Consider the following 17755-nt stretch of genomic DNA (forward strand, 5'->3'; position numbering starts at 1 on the left):
CAGAAACTGTAACAACTTACATGCAATAGGCAGACGCTATAGCAAGTTACATTACAGTATTCAGAAACTGTAACAACTTACATGCAATAGGCAGACACTATAGCAAGTTACATTACATTATTCAGAAACTGTAACAACCTGCATGCAATAGCAGACACTATAGCAAGTTACATTACATTATTCAGAAACTGTAACAACCTGCATGCAATAGCAGACACTATAGCAAGTTACATTACATTATTCAGAAACTGTAACAACCTGCATGCAATAGCAGACACTATAGCAAGTTACATTACATTATTCAGAAACTGTAACAACTTGAATGCAATAGGCAGACACTATAGCAAGTTACATTACAGTATTCAGAACCTGTAACAACTTGCATGCAATAGGCAGACACTATAGCAAGTTCCATTACAGTATTCAGAACCTGTAACAACTTGCATGCAATAGTCAGACACTACAGCAAGTTGCATTAAAGTATTCAGAAACTGTAACAACTGACATGCAATAGGCAGACACTACAGCAAGTTACATCACAATATTCATAAACTGTAACAACTTGCATGCAATAGGCAGACACTACAGCAAGTTACATACACTAGAGCAAGTTACATTACAATATTCTGAAACTGTAACAACTTGCATGCAGTAATAGTGAGACACTATAGCAAGCTACATTATAATATTCAGAAACTGTAACAACTGACCTGCAATAGTCAGACACTACAGCAAGTTACATTACAATATTCAGAAACTGTAGCAACTTGCATGCAATAAGCAGACACTAGAGCAAGTTACATTACAATATTCAGAAACTGTAACAACTTGCATGCAATAGTCAGATACTATAGCAAGTTACATTACAGTATTCAGAACTGTAACAACTTACATGCAATAGAAAGACACTGTAGCAAGTTACATTAAAATATTCAGAAACTGTTGTCACTGACATGCAATAGTCAGACACTAAAGCAAGTTACATTACAATATTCAGAAACTGTCACAACTGACAAGCAATAGTCAGACACTATAGCAAGTTATATTACAGTATTCAGAAACTGTCACAACTGACATGCAATAGGCAGACACTATAGCAAGTTACATTACAATATTCAGAAACTGTAACAACTTACAGGCAATAGTCAGACACTATAGCAAGTTACATTACACTATTCAGAAACTGTAACAACTTACATGCAATAGGCAGACACTATAGCAAGTTACATTACAGTATTCAGAAACTGAAACAACTTGCATGCAATAGTCAGACACTATAGCAAGTTACATTACAGTATTCAGAAACTGTAACAACTTAAATGCAATAGTCAGACACCATAGTCAGACACTATTGCAAGTTATATACAAATTTTAAAGAAACATACAAATGTTGTACATTAATTTGAAATTCACATACAATATTCACAAATAATAACAACTTACATGCAATGGTCAGACACTATAGCAAGTTATATACAAATTTTAAAGAAACATACAAGTGCTGTACATTAATATGAAATTTGCATAAAATATTCACAAATAATTACAGTTTACAAACTATTTTAGGACACTCACAAGTTACATTTAATACAAAAAATAGAGAAGGTTACAAATAACACTGGTTTCTGATTACGAATTCCGAGTTGTTACATACATGTATATATATTGCAATTAATTGACATAACATGCATGTCATCTTCTAGAAATACTGCCATTTATTCTTTTAGCATTTCCATCTATTAGAAATATAGCTGTTTATTTGTAGTACATGCAATCTAAGATATATGGCCATTTAATATCTTTTCTTATTCCTTTTAACAATTTTCTGCCTTCCGCTTGAGATGTGAAAGTGATAGTCTGAGGGTATTTCTTCTCTTTTTGCCTGACTTCCCCCTTAGACAATTTTTTCTTCTGCACCTACATTCATATTTTCAGTTTTTAAATGTATTGAAACGCTTGGGTAAATTTGACCAATATTTTTCAAAATTAGATAAACCAGACTTTGATCAACTATTTAATCTTCACAAATGAAGTTAAATTATTCATAATGAAGTTAAGATAATTCACTTTTTCTCTAATTTAATTCACAAAAAGTCATAATTTCAGGTGATATTAGACAAAAGAAAGGACAAAGCGTGCAGCTGAGCACTATTTTTTTTCTTTATTTCAGAGAAGAAGATGTATCCGAGTTGAAAGTTGTTGCTACTACTAAGTCGCTGTCTAAAAACAGGTAAATTTCTGTTCACACTATGTCTGCCCGCTTAGCTCAATAGGGAGAGCTCAGATCTATGGATCGCAGGGTCGCGAGTTCAATCCCAGGACAAGGCAATGTTCTCTGTGATGATTGATATAGAATGTTGTGTCTGAAACTATTCATCCTCCACCTTTGATTTTTGTGGGGAAGTTGATAGTTACTTGCAGAGAACAGGTAAGTAGTGCTACAGAATCCAGAAACACTGGTTAGGTTAACTGCCTGCTGTTACATAACTTAAATACTGTTGAGAAAAGAGCTAAACCCAAAACAAATCTGTTCACGCTGTCCTTTGTAAAGTTAATTATGATAGAGCCATTTTAGAGGACAAGTTTTTATTATTCTGAAGTTGGCTGTATTGAAGTCAGATATTGTAAAATAGGAAATATTTGTCAGGAATCATTTTCACTGTTGTCATGTTTCCATTTCAAGTTCAGCCTGAAGCTGAACAGGTTTTGAAATACATCCATGCAGTAGTGATGGGCCAACAATCGGCGACAATCGAATAATCATCGGCATTGCATTCATAAGCGTGATCGCCGACCACTTTTCCCTGACCGATTAATTACTTGGCACCCTAAACGGATAATTTAGTTGTTTCTGACCAGTTCTTTGGGGCAATTACGCCAAGGGAAACTACTCTACCTAAAAAGGGCTTCCTCCAAAGTCTCAAAAGAAATTGAGGTCATCTTTGATCACCCAGATTTTGGAAGATATATGGTTTTACAACATTAAGCCGGGAAAACTATCAACCTAAACTCTTGACATTAGTATGGCAGTATGCATAGCATGCCGTAACAAACAATTTTAATTTAAACTAAGAATTAATAAATCATTAATACGATTTTTGCTCCTAATAATTTTAATTTGATAACACAATATCACTGGATACGTCCCTTGTGAAATTAAGACAAGTACCTGATTTGAAGTTTACTATCTTCACAAATATTTTACTTTTATGCTGTTAACTTACTGGTGTTTATGAAGGGATACAATTTGACGTCTGTACATATATGTGGTTCATTTCTTAAGTAATGACATAAAACATACACTGTGAGATGACCTTATAGATATGCAACTAGAGTAATCGATTATCTGATTATATCTGATTAATCGAATCGGTTGGCTTGTCTGATTATGCCGATTAATCGATTGGCAATCTAACCGATTGGCCCATTACTACCATGCAGTCTGATCAAGATCTGCACTGTTTGCCATTCATTTTGTATTTTTATGCCCCCGGCATCTACTGATGTGGGAGGCATAAAGTGGTTGTCCTGTCCGTTCATCTATCCATTCATCCGTCCATTCGTCCGTCCGTATGAGGTTAACCAAATGGGACCGTTTTGTCTAGCATCAATACCCCTAACTAGAATGACTTGATACTAATGCAGATGTAACCTGTGACCATTCCTCATCTTCAGACATCACCTGAATGCAGCTCCTTGTTTTGGTTAGAACCCCTTTTAACAATTAAAAGTACTGTCTAAACTGAAAGATGGACAAGTTCATTATAGAAATTTAGCAGGTAAACGGTTAACTTCACTAGCATGAAATTTTGTTGTTTTGGCCAACCAAAATGACTAGCTACTTCATGAGGATATAGATTGGTAGATTTCAACTTGTAAAAATAAAATGAACAGAAATTATATTAAAATTTTGTTTATTGGATTCAATTTCATGGATTCAAGCAACCATGAAATCCACAAAAAATACCCCCCCCCCCCTTAGATATTAACCCTTACCATGCTAAATATCTAAAATGAAGTGGTCCATCATTCAATTTGGACAGTACCACTTATTATTCAAAGGGGTGTTTACTGAAAATTTACAGACTGAGTAGCAAACAGTGCAGACCTTGATCAGCCTGCACAGATGTGCAAGCTGATCTTGGTCTGCACTGGTTGCAAAGGTAGAACCACTTGCCACTAGCAGATTAAAGGTTTACAAATTCACAGTTCTTGCTTTAAGAGCATGCTAGTAGTATAATAGTTTCGAAAAAATTAAATTCTTGATTTTCATTAGTACATTGATTCAATGTCTATTTCACATAAAGAAAAATCTTATGAAAATGGCCAACAGAAATGAGCCAGCAAGGAAAATAGATAGGTGTTTTCACATTTACACAAATTTTGTTTTGTCAGATTATGTGTATCATTCTAAAAGTATTTGAATTTTTTGCCCACTTTACAGTTTGTGTTATACAAGTGCTTAACATTTCTTGTGTCATTGTAGAAATTTCAAAGGCCATGTATACTGTAGTTATAATGTTTTTTATGCCCCCGGCATTGACCTTGACCTCGTTTTGGACTTAGGTTGCTTTGTAAGGGCCATCTCTTGGTTAACCAAATGGAACCGTTTCATCTAGCATCAATACCCCTTACTAGAATCACTTGATACTAATGCAGATGTAACCTGTGACCATTCCTCATCTTCAAACATCACTTGACCTCAGTTTGACCTTGACCTTGACCTCGTTTTGGACTTAGGTTGCTTTGTATCGACAAGGATGCCACTGGGGGCATCAAGCGTTTATTGAACGCAACTTCTTGTTCTTATAATGAAGTATTCATCACAGTGTATCTTCACATTAAAAAATCACCAATTACAAGAAATATGTCTGTATTTTCAGCAAAATGAAGAATTCTGACTCGAGTGGAATACAGGCACCTTTCCCTCCTGTGTGTTTTAAGATCAATGCTCGACCACCAAAAGGCTACCTCTACTATTTTGCATACGGACCAGACATGAACCCTAACAGGTATGTTATCTCACTAGGAACTTAAAAGTATCAAATCTGGGCTTATGCCTCAACAATGTTCAACACAAGGATGTTTTGGAAAGTTAAATATCACTTTAGAAATTAACTAGACAAATTTCTGATGAAGTTAGCATATTTTTTTGTGGACGTAAAATGTTAATATGCAATAAATTTGAAACCTTGAAACCTTTGTAATCAATATATCGGTATTTATTAAATTTCAAACAGCTGCATTGTTTAACCTTATCATGCTAGACACAATTGATTCTGCCTTTACAACTAGTTCAGATCATGACCAGCCTGCACATCCATGCAGGCATTGTTCGCCATTCAGTCCATATTGTTTTGGTTCTTTTAACAGTTAATGGTACTGTCCAAATTACAAGATGGACAAGTTCATTATAGAAATTTAGCAGGGTAAGGGTTAAGATGATTACTCAAACAGATATTTGAATCTGCTTCAGTCAAAACGAAAGATATTTGCATCAGTTGAGTTCATTCTAAATTTAAAGGACATGTTTACGAGTTTACACCATTATTCACATCCACATGTCATTTACAATCATACTTTGTTCTCTTTTAACACAATCATCATCATGTAACAGCATTTAAAATGAATTTCCAGTTAACATTGTTTCAAGCATATAGAATTTCCAGCTGCATCAAACCATGATTTTACTTGCAGGTTTAGCAGTTATATACAAAGAAACGTACAAGACAGATACTGGGGTCTTCTCTTTGGTTTCAACCTTGTATTTAACAAAAGAGGTAAATAGCTTCCCTTTTAAAAGTACATTGATTGGTAATAGAACTAAGAAAAAAATCTTTGTCAGTTGAATTATATTTCTGTACAACCACTGACCACACATTTCATTATTATTTTTTCAAATGTTACATTGTCCAGATGCCATAGACAAAATTGATTTAATCAAGCTTGGGGAGGGTGGAGGGAAATTATTTTATACCTTACTTCAATATTGTACAGCCCTTGCCAATAACCTTAAGTGTGTCCATTAACTGATCATTGCTGTGTTGTAACCAGAGGATTCCACAATGACATTTAATTTACATTTACAGCTCATTAAATGACATGCCTTTAATGTATTTCCATGACTAAACCTATGTTTGCAAGATGTCCTGGTGAAAATATAGGTTTAGTCATATGATGCCATTAATTAATTATGCCATTATCACGCTGCTATTAAACAACAGTTTGATGAGTAATATGGATATAGACTGGTGCAGACTTTCAATTTCAGTGCCCAATATTAGTTTTACATATCTGTCAATAAGAGTCGAGCACCAAATCACTTACATTATTTCTATTTTTAAGTCTGTACCTTTAGTATGCATGTATGGGATATCTGAATTACTTGGCACAAATATTAATCATAACAAGACAGTGTGTCATATACAAGACTTCTATAGACCCCTAGATCAAAGGTAAAGGTCACACTTCAAGTCATTTTTCTAATCTTGATTTTACCTTCTTTTTACTAGGATTGATACTTAATTAACTTTGCATAAAAATTAACCATACAAAACGACATGTCTCTTGAAGGAATTTGACCCCTATCTCGAAGGTGTTGTAAAAGCGCCATCAGTCAGGGGACACACACTTCTGTGTTAAATCACATAGCAGAGGCATCCATGTCCTGTGGACACATTTCTAGTTTTAATATGTAACAAAATTGACAGTGAAGTGTCATTGATACGGGGAATTTTAAACCATTTATAGCAGCATAGCTATTTAATGTAGCTAAACTTACTTGACATTATATGGTCAACATGAAATAATTATGATTATTTATTTGTATCAGTTGTGAGGTAACAAAGGATGCATGAAGTGTATTAAGTACATTAAGTACTCAGCCTTTGATGAACATATTTTTATGCCCCCACTTTGTGGGGGGGAGGGCGTATAAATTTGCCCTTGTCCGTCTGTCCTTCCGAGAATGTTGTGTTGCGCCTTGCTCCAACAATATTTGACGTAGAGTCACAAAACTTTACAGGAATGTTGGTCAGCATGTGTAGTTATGCACCTGGGGTTTCGCATCCGGATTCATTCAGTCATGTAGGAGTAATGGCCCCTGACTTTGTAAAAATTGGTCATTTTAGTGTTGTGTCATGCCTAGCTCCAAAAGTGTTTGATGTAGAGTCACCAAAGTTTACAGGAATGTTGGTCAGCATGTGAAGTTGTGCACCTTTGGTTACGTGTCTGGATTCATTCAGTCTTGTAGGAGTTATGGCCCCTGACTTAGTTAAAAATTGGTCATTTTAATGTTGTGTCGTGTGTAGCTCCAAAGTATTTTACCTAGAGGCACCAAAGTTTACAGGAATGTTGGTCAGCATGTGCAGTTGTGCACCTGGGGTTTCGCGTCTGGATTCATTCAGTCATGTAGGAGTTATGGCCCCTGACTTAGTTAAAAATTGGTCATTTTAATTTTGTGTTGCGCGTAGCTCCAAATGTACTTGACCTAGAGTCTCCAAAGTTTACAGGAATGTTGGTCAGCATGTGCAATTGTGCACCTGGGGTTTCACATCCGGATTCATTCAGTATTGTAGGAGTTATGGCCCCTGACCTAGGAAAAAATTGCCATTTTAATGTCATGTAGTGGGGGCATCTGTGTCCTATGGACACATTTCTAGTTTTCTGTAGAAAGGGTAATTCAGTCTCCTCATTCAGTTGCACTTGTCATACCCATCTTATGAGTGAGGTGACTTAATACTGTGTTCTTTCATTTAAGGTACAAGTGAGGAAGCAGGAGGATTCTCTAACCTTGAGTTTAATCCCCTCAGATCTGTCGAGGGCTGTATATACAAGATAACACCTCAGGAATTACAAGTTCTCGACAAATGTGTTGGTTATCCTCAGGTAGGAAGACTAGGGAAATTATACACAATATAGTAGGAAATGTATTACAGATCTTTATATTATGGCTAGCTTTTCTTCATCATGGTCATTGAAATGAGATATACATCTCTTTGTTAAAGATTACCTAAAAATTACACCAGATCAATCGAAATTTGTTGCTATACACAATTATTCACCTGCTTTATCTAAAAAGACAATGGATGAGTTCACAGGGATATCTTGGAATTCAGTACATGTACATGTTCATATTATATACATTCATGTCTTAATATTTTTATATGTTATATGGTACAATTTAATTTCAAAATTTAAAACACTTTATTTCAGCACTATGAACATCTTGTATTACCAGTGTGGTTGTCAAACAGTTTTGACCCAGACAGTCATGGTGTTGCACAGTACTGTGTACCTGCCCTAACATACATTGCACAGAATAGATGGACAGAAACAGGTGTGTGTGTGTTGTTTATTATGCCCCCCTTCGAAGAAGGAGGGGTATATTGTTTTGCAGATGTCGGTCGGTCGGTCTGTCGGTCGGTTGGAATGTAGACCAATCTGTTTCCGGATGATAACTCAAGAACGCTTGGGCCAAGGATCATGAAAGTTGATAGGGAGGTTGGTCATCACCAGCAGATGACCCCTATTGATTTTGAGGTCTGTATGTCAAAGGTCAAGGTCACAGTGACCCTGAATAGTAAAACGGTTTCCGGATGATAACTCAAGAACGCTTGGACCTAGGATCATGAAAGTTGATAGGGAGGTTGGTCATCACCAGTAGATGACCCCTATTGATTTTGAGGTCAGTATGTTAAAGGTCAAGGTCACAGTGACCCTGAAAAATTAAACGGTTTCCGGATGATAACTCAAGAACGCTTCAGCCTAGGGTCACGAAAGTTGATAGGCAGGTTGGTCATGACCAGCAGATGACCCCTATTGATTTTGAGGTCAGTATATCAAAGGTCAAGGTCACAGTGAACAGGAACAGTTAAATGGTTTCCGAGCAATAACTCAAGAACGCTTGGGCCTAGTTTCAGGAAAATTGATAGTTAGGTTGGCCATGACCAGCAGATGACCCCTATTGATTTTGAGGTCATTAGGTCAAAGGTCAAGGTCGCATTGACCTGGAACAGTTAAACAGTTTCTGATCTTCTTGTCCAAAACCATAGGACCTAGGGCTTTGATATTGGGTATGTAGCAAAATCTAGTGGTCCTCTACCAAGATTGTTCAGATTATTTCCCTGGGGTCAAATATGGCCCCATCCCGAGGGTCACATGGTTTATATAGACTTATACAGGAAAAAAATTTGAAAAACCTCTTGTCCAAAACCACAGGGCCTAGGGCTTTGATATTTTGTATATGACATCATCTAGTGGTCCTCTACTAAGATTGTTCAAATTTTTCCCCAATTGTCAAATATGACCCCGCTCTGGGGGTCACGTGGTTTACATAGACTTATATAGGGAAAAACTTTGAAAATCTTCTTGTCCAAACCACAAAGACTATGGCTTTGATATTTTGTAATGTAGCATCATCTAGTGGTTCTCTACCAAGGTTGTTCAAATTATCCGTCTAGGGTCAAATAGGCCCCGCCTCAGGGTCACATGGTTCATATAGACTTATATAGGAAAAACTTAAATATTCATGTCCATAACTTACATATTCAATTTGGACCACATGTATAGTTTTGAGTGGCAAGATGAACCTTGACATAGTTGACCTGATCTTGACCTAGTGACTACTTTCACATTTCTTTAGCTACAGCCTTCAAATTTGGACCACATGCATAGTTTTGTGTACTGAAACAAACTTTGATCTTGTTATTGCCCTAGTGACCTACTTTCACGTTTTGAAGGTACAAACTTCAATTTGGACCACATGCATAGTTTTTTGTTCCAAAATAAAATTTGACCTTGATTTTGACCTAGTGACCTACTTTCACATTTCTCAAGCTACAGCCTTCAAATTTGAACCACAAGCATAGTTTTGTGTACTGAAACAAATTTTGATCTTGAGATTGACCTAGTGACCTACTTTCACATTTCTGAAGGTACAGGCTTCAAATTTGGATCACTTGCATAGTTTTATGTTCCGAAATAAAATTTGACCTTGATTTTGACCTAGTGACCTACTTTCACATTTTTCAAGCTGCAGCCTTCAAATTTGAACCAAATGCATAAGTGAGCATATAATTTGTTCCTTGTGCAATTACTAAATGCATCAAGGGGGGCATTTCGTGTTCGACGAGCTCTTGTTATGTTAGGTGTAGATAACACGGACAATTTTAAACAATATGGCAGATTTCAGCTGAACCTAAGGCTGCCCTACATAGATCATTTCTTGCCTACTGGACTGGTGTTTCAGGTGATTTTATCAGTGTCTGCAAAACCAGTCTGTTACCCCTTGTGCAAGATATGACTCTCATGCTATTGATGACAACAAACAATTGATGTATTAGATTTGTGGACTGTATTCTTTTTATGTAAAGTTGGGAAAAAAAAAACATCTTGATAGTTGCTCTTTGTTCCTTATAGTGTAATTCTAGATTCATGAAAGATTATTTTTACAGAAAAACTTTGTTAATGATAAAAGGAAACCTTAACTTTTTTGTTGTTTGTCTTATATATACTCATGACAATGTTTCTCCATATGGACCTTAATTTCCCATAGTTTGTTTAAGAAAGAGTGCTACAAAGGAAGTATTTCATTTTGCTTTATTCTATAATTTATTACAGATGTCATAACTTCATAAGTACTGATTCCAGAACACATTTACACAAGGTTGCATATGTCAGCATTTAGCCATATTCTTTTCTCATTTCAGAGAAACCATTAAATTGTGACTACGCATTATCCCAGTGCATCAAGAGTGCTGACATAGTTACCACGGCATACAAAGATTCTTTAGTTGCCATGGCAACACAACAACAAGTGATGGCTTCCGCTTAGTCACAAATTTCAGTTATTTGATATACAATTTGGATTTTGCTGTTTTGCTCAATAGCTTATTTCAAGTTAATCAATTTAGGATGGCCAGTTGCTTCACACATGTAATCAACATGTTTGCTTAAATTTTTGTTACTGTGTACTTGTGACGAAAAAAATTTAATATAAGAAATCTTGTCTGTGCAGCTAGATGCTGGTGCAGGTTAGATAGCAGTATCGAGAAGTTGATTATCTACTGGAATAAGACTGAAATCTTTCTGTATGATGGATGGATGAAAGTCATTTGATGTGATAAAAGCGTCAATTTTGCTTGTTTATTTTGAGCGTCATTTACAGGAAATATAATTTAGACAACTTCCAATTTTGTTATTCCCCCGAAGGGAGGCATATAGTTTTTTAACCGTCTGTCTGTCTGTCGATCTGTCAGTCTGTCGGTCTGTCCGCATTTTTCGTGTCCGGTCCATACCTTTGTCATCGATGGATGGATTTTCAAATAACTTGGCATGAATGTGTACCACAGTAAGACAACGTGTCGTGTGCAAGACCCAGGTCCGTAGCTCAAAGGTCAAGGTCACACTTAGACATTAAAGGATAGTGCATTGATGGGCGTGTCCGGTCCATATCTTTGTCATCGATGGATGGATTTTCAAATAACTTGGCATGAATGTGTACCACAGTAAGACAACGTGTCATGCGCAAGACCTAGGTCCGTAGCTCAAAGGTCAAGGTCACACTTAGACATTAAAGGATAGTGCATTGATGGGCGTGTCCGGTCCATATCTTTGTCATAGATGGATGGATTTTCAAATAACTTGGCATGAATGTGTACCACATTAAGACGACGTGTCGCGCGCAAGACCCAGGTCCGTAGCTCAAAGGTCAAGGTCACACTTAGACGTTAAAGGTCATTTTTCATGATAGTGCATTGATGGGCGTGTCCAGTCCATGTCTTTGTCATTCATGCATGGATTTTAAAATAACTACGCATGAATGTGTGACACAGTAAGACGACGTGTCGCGCGCAAGACCCAGGTCCGTAGGTCAAAGGTCCTAAACTCTAACATCGGCCATAACTATTCATTTGAAGTGCCATCGGGGGCATGTGTCATCCTATGGAGACAGCTCTTTTTTAATATGCTTAAGGCTGCATTAAAATAAAGCATCTAGATGTTGGTTATAACACGATTATTGTTTGTTGTAATATGCAAGTTGTAGCAGTGTTGTGCTGGCAGTTATGACCTTAAGTATAGATGTTTATCAGCGTATGTTTATGTTAATATGTTGTATTAAACAGTTAAGTTGATTTTTCATAACGTGACTGTTTAAGGCATTTACATGATTCCAGTTTATGAGTTTTAATGATACTTCTGTAGCTATAGCTTTGCCTAAAATAGTTATATCTCAACAGCGACAGCTCTGAAATAAATGTCATTAGTAGTTACTGCTTACAGTGTATTACAATTGCCACTTCTGGTATATCCTGTGACAAAGTGTATTGAAAGTTTTGTTTTGTACTTTATAAGTGGTGTTCTTCACGACTGTAAGTTACAATAAATGTCAGTCAAAAGTAGATTGTTCCCTGTTTCAGTTGTTTTGCAAGGTCTCAAGGCTCAGTAGTTTTTGACATTTGACCGGCAAGCCATTCAGTAAATGTTTTATTACATCACATCAGTAGTAAAATTTTTTATGTTTTGTACTTCATGGTTTGACTTCAACCGAGCAAATTTAGTGTTGAACTTTAGACCAGTCAATAGTACGATCTATTGACCAGAGATTCGAGGAGTCGTATATTAATTGATACTGTAACTATTGTACATTAACTATCTGCTGACAGTTTTTAGCTCACCTGTCACAAGTGACAAGGTGAGCTTTTGTGGTCGCGCAGCGTCCGGCGTCTATGTGTCTGTCCGTGCGTAAACTTTTGCTTGTGACATCTCTAGAGGTCACATTTTTCATGGGATCTTTATGAAAGTTGGTCAGAATGTTCACCTTGATGATATCTAGGTCAAGTTCGAAACTGGGTCACGTGCGGTCAAAAACTAGGTCAGTAGGTCGAAAAATAGAAAAACCTTGTGACCTCTCTAGAGGCCATATTTTTCACAAGATCTTCATGAAAATTGGTCAGAATGTTCACCTTGATAATATCTAGGTCAAGTTCGAAACTGGGTCACGTGCGGTCAAAAACTAGGTCAGTAGGTCTAAAAATAGAAAAAGCTTGTGACCTCTCTAGAGGCCATATTTTTCATGGGATCTGTATGAAAGTTGGTCCGAATGTTCATCTTGATGATATCTAGGTCAAGTTCGAAACTGGGTCAGCTGCGGTCAAAAACTAGGTCATTAGGTCTAAAAATAGAAAAACCTTGTGACCTCTCTAGAGGTCATACTTTTGAATGGATCTTCATGAAAATTGGTCAGAATGTTCACCTTGATGATATCTAGGTCAAGTTTGAAACTGGGTCACATGCCATCAGTAACTAGGTCAGTAGGTCAAATAATAAAAAAACCTTGTGACCTCTCTAAAGGCCATATTTTTCATGGGAACTGTATGAAGGTTGGTCTGAATGTTCATCTTGATGATATCTAGGCCAGGTTCGAAACTGGGTCAACCGTGGTTAAAAACTAGGTCAGTAGGTCTAAAAATAGAAAAACCTTGTGACCTCTCTAGAGGCCATATTTTTCACAAGATCTTCATGAAAATTGGTCAGAATGTTCACCTTGATGATATCTAGGTCAAGTTCAAAACTGGGTCATGTGCCGTCAAAAACTAGGTCAGTAGGTCAAATAATAGAAAAACCTTGTGACCTTTCTAGAGGCCATATTTTTCATGGGATCTGTATGAAAGTTGGTCTTAATGTTCATCTTGATGATATCTAGATCAGTTTCGAAACTGGGTCAGCTGCGGTCAAAAACTAGGTCATTAGGTCTAAAAATAGAAAAACCTTGTGACCTCTCTAGAGGCCATACTTTTGAATGGATCTTCATGAAAATTGGTCAGAATGTTCACCTTGATGATATCTAGGTCAAGTTTGAAACTGGGTCACGTGCCGTCAGTAACTAGGTCAGTAGGTCAAATAATGAAAAAACCTTGTGACCTTGATTGTACATAGAAAAATCTTTAAAATTTTCTAAAAATAAACCAGAAGGCCTAGAGCTTAGATATTTGACATGTAGCATTGCCTAGTGGACCTCTACAAAATGTGTTCAAATCATGACCCCTGGGGTCAAAATTGACCCCGCCCCAGGGGTTACTTGATTGTACATAGGGAAATCTTCATAAATTTGCTAAAAATAAACCAGAAGGCCTAGATCTTAGATATTTGACATGTAGCATTGCCTTGTAGACTTCTACCAACTTTGTTCAAATCATGACCCCCAGGGTCAAATTGACTCTGCCCCAGGGGTCACTTGATTTTACATAGGAAAGTCTTCAAAAAACTTCTAAAAATAAACCAGAAGGCCTAGATCTTAGATATTTGACATGTAGCATTGCCTAATGGACCTCTACAAAATTTGTTCAAATCTTGACCCCACAGGGTCAAATTGACACAGGCCCAGGGGTTACTTGATTGTACATGAAATCTTCATAAATTTGCTAAAAATAAACCAGAAGGCCTAGATCTTAGATATTTGATATGTAACATTGCCTAGTAGACTTCTACAAACTTTGTTCAAATTATGACCCCCGGGGTAAAATTGACCCCGTCCCAGGGGTTACTTGATTGTACATTGGAAAATCTTCCAAAAAGTTTCTAAAAATGATCAGTTTGACATTTGAAACATGTAGCTCATATTACTCTGGTGAGCGATCCTGGGTCATCATGACCCTCTTGTTACTATTGTTGCTGTAGATATAACATTAATAGTACTATATTTACATTGTTCTGTGATCTCTGTATTACTGCTGTTTCCAGAATGTTGTCCTCAATATATATTTGTGATTTTTCTTTTTGTTTTATATAGTTTTATATTTACATACTTAAATGTTCTGTGATAATCCACTGAGATATTTTATATACACTGCAACAAGAGGAATAAACTTCATGAAAAAGATATATCATAATGACTTCTCCTAAAGCTGAAACCATTACCAGTTTTAGAAAGTTTAGTGCATTTGAATGTTTTAATAAGTGTTAGAAACTGCTTAAAAAATTTGGTGTATCGTGCATTCAGGTGGAAGTTTTCAAAAGTTAGAAATTTATTTTAAAAGTTTGTTTGCATTATTCATTCTTGTAGTTACAAGTTTTGAATTTTTATGATAATAATCCAGAATTGTGACATTGCACAGATAGGCTGGAAATTCTGGGAAATAATTTGAATATTGAGAATTGCAAATTAAACAGGAAAGCTCATAAAATCATCTTTAAATCTGGGAAAATGAAACAAAATCAGAAGGCAAAAAATGGGAATTCGAGAAACTGAGAAGTTTTAGAAAAAAATTAGGAAATGCTTCATATTGAAGGCATTAATTTGTCAGAAATAGAAATGAAGTGCAATTTTCCCTAAAAAATAACCACTAAGACGAATATGATTCAAACTTAAGGCATTATTTTATTCAGGTACTGAAATTTTTTGCAAAGGGTTCATTCTTCAGCAAACAGAAGTTAACTTCCATTTTTTACTAGTTTTTGGATACACTGTAGTGATGCACAATATTACATTAGCAATATTTGTTGTTTGAATTTTATACATTGTGAAAAATAAAATCAGTATTAAAGTCTTATTACTTTTTGTGTTTGTGTGTGTATAGTGCTAAACAAGTGTGGTTGGTATCTCACCCATATCCTGTGTGGAATCGAACCCTGCTTTGGTCATCATGATATCCAAGCTATCCCGTATCTTGTGTGGAATTCAGCCCTGCTTGGGTCATCGTGTAAAGAAGATATCCAAGCTATCCTATATCTTGTGTGGAATTGAACTCTGCTTGGGTCATTGTGTAAAGAAGACATCCAGCTCTCCCATATCTTGTGTGGAATCTAACCCTGCTTGGTCCATTGTGTAAAGAAGATATCCAAGCTATCCCTTGTGTGGAACCAAACCCTGCTTGGGTCATCGTGTAAAGAAGACATTCAGCTCTCCCATATCTAGTGTGGAATCAAGCCCTGCTTGGGTCATCTTGTAAAGAAGACATGCTTGCCTTGTTGTATAAAGAACACATCCTCCTCTCCCATATTTTTTGAGGAATAGGAAGCTGTTCTTGGGTCAGTGTGTAAAGAAGACCTGCTTGAGTCATTGTGTAAAGAACATGTCTAGCTCTACAGTCTAGCCCTGCTTTGGTTATTGTGTAAAGACAACATCCACCTTGTTCGTGTCTTCTATGGAATCTAGCCCTGCTTAGGTCCAGCTGGCCTACAAGACTGTTGGGGCTTCAGATGTGTCCTGTCCATGAAATAAGGCCTAGGGAGGCTTATCAAGTCTGTCTCGCCCATGAAAAATGATCCAACTCTTGTTGGTGTGACATGAAGCCCAAAGAATCACACGAAGTCTTACTTTATCTTAATACTTTGCTAGTTTGTTACTCCTGAGATACATCAAAATTGATTTCTCAGTGGATTTTTTTACATTGTTTCAATAATTTGACATTCAATATCTATAATCTTGTATTTAAATTGAATAGTTTTATCTGTAGGGAGAGAGAGCAGCTATATCCTGTTTTCTCATATTCTCGGGGGCCTAAGGGGTTGTTGTTATTCCCAGTAACAGATTAACCATTTCATAAACAACATTTGGGTATAATTTTGTAGAAAATTCACTTGTTTTTCAGATGGAGTTATAAAATGTTATTGAAATTATCCCATTTAATTATACTGTTGCTGTATTTGATACCATCCTCACCCGCAGAAATGGACCAAGAGTTTCTCATATTCTCGTGGATTTAGATTTGACTTTTCGTCACAAATAAGTTGTAGAATTTAAAACATTAAAATTACCATTGTGTTATAAAAAGATATATTCTGTAGTAAATACATCAAGAAATATTACAATTAATTGCATAATAATTTATGGCAAATTTGCTACCACCACCAGAAAAAAATAAGGATTTTTTGAAAATTGAGTAAAATGCTGATAGTTTCGTCAATATGCAATCAAATCACTTGAAATTTTCAGTGTGTCAGTTTTGTACCATTCCCTTCTAGAAAATAACAAACATTAAATTATTTGACAACTTGAAGGCAAATAACGAGAATATGAGAAACCCTGAGAATACAAGAAACAGGGATACTATTTCATAACTTTATAGGATATTTTTGAGCAAATGCATTATATTATAGTCATTACATATTCAAGTAATGAATTTGCAACCTCTCTGGTCTTTATGGAAGACTGTTTTTGACCCCCCCCCCCACCCTGAACATTTTAGTACCAAGTACAAGTATTAATTTTCATCAAAACTGACCATCTACGGATGTTAGTACACTAAAATTCCAAGAATTACATACCTACCATATTCTGGTCTTGTCAACCAGTTAAGACATGTCACAAGATGATTAAACAAGAGCTATCAATAAAGACGATTAGTACCTCAAGATGTTTTGATACAGGGAAAGTAAGATGTTATGATCATGAGCTTTGACCTTGAAGTGTGCCCTTGACCTTAGACCTAGTGACCTAATTTCTGTACTCTGCATGTCATCTTGATGAGCCAGTGGTTAACAATTGATGTATTTTATTAAAATCTTCCCAATGGTCAAGAAGATATGGGGCAGACTCAAAAACCTACCTGTGTCATCTTGACCTTGGGACCTACCCAGTAGTTATTTGGGTTGTACTCTCTGCATATGGTCAGTTTTATGAAAATCTTCCCAGTGTTTTGTAAGATACAGAGCGGACTAGAATTCTGGATGAACATCAGACTCCGTATTTTTCACTTTATACGCAACCAGCTAAACTTTGCTTATGTTTGCCGTGACAAAAACAAAGTCCATG

At 36.3% G+C, this 17755-nt stretch overlaps 1 protein-coding gene across 7 annotated transcripts in view; it reads left to right on the forward strand.

Annotated features, from left to right (window-relative positions):
- LOC123546141 (uncharacterized) overlaps positions 1-15551 on the forward strand; it is a 57361-nt gene extending 41810 nt beyond the window's left edge. For all 7 annotated transcript variants that reach the window (XM_045332332.2, XM_045332337.2, XM_045332341.2 and 4 more), the window contains 6 exons: positions 2171-2230; positions 4884-5012; positions 5698-5780; positions 7760-7887; positions 8215-8338; positions 10710-15551. In XM_045332332.2, the coding sequence (XP_045188267.2) occupies positions 2171-2230; positions 4884-5012; positions 5698-5780; positions 7760-7887; positions 8215-8338; positions 10710-10834 (649 nt within the window). In that variant the 3' untranslated portion in view covers positions 10835-15551. The remainder of the gene's footprint in view (positions 1-2170; positions 2231-4883; positions 5013-5697; positions 5781-7759; positions 7888-8214; positions 8339-10709) is intronic.
- Positions 15552-17755: the final 2204 nt, after the last annotated feature.

This window comes from Mercenaria mercenaria, chromosome 15, assembly GCF_021730395.1.
Source record: "Mercenaria mercenaria strain notata chromosome 15, MADL_Memer_1, whole genome shotgun sequence".
Taxonomy (NCBI): domain Eukaryota; kingdom Metazoa; phylum Mollusca; class Bivalvia; order Venerida; family Veneridae; genus Mercenaria; species Mercenaria mercenaria.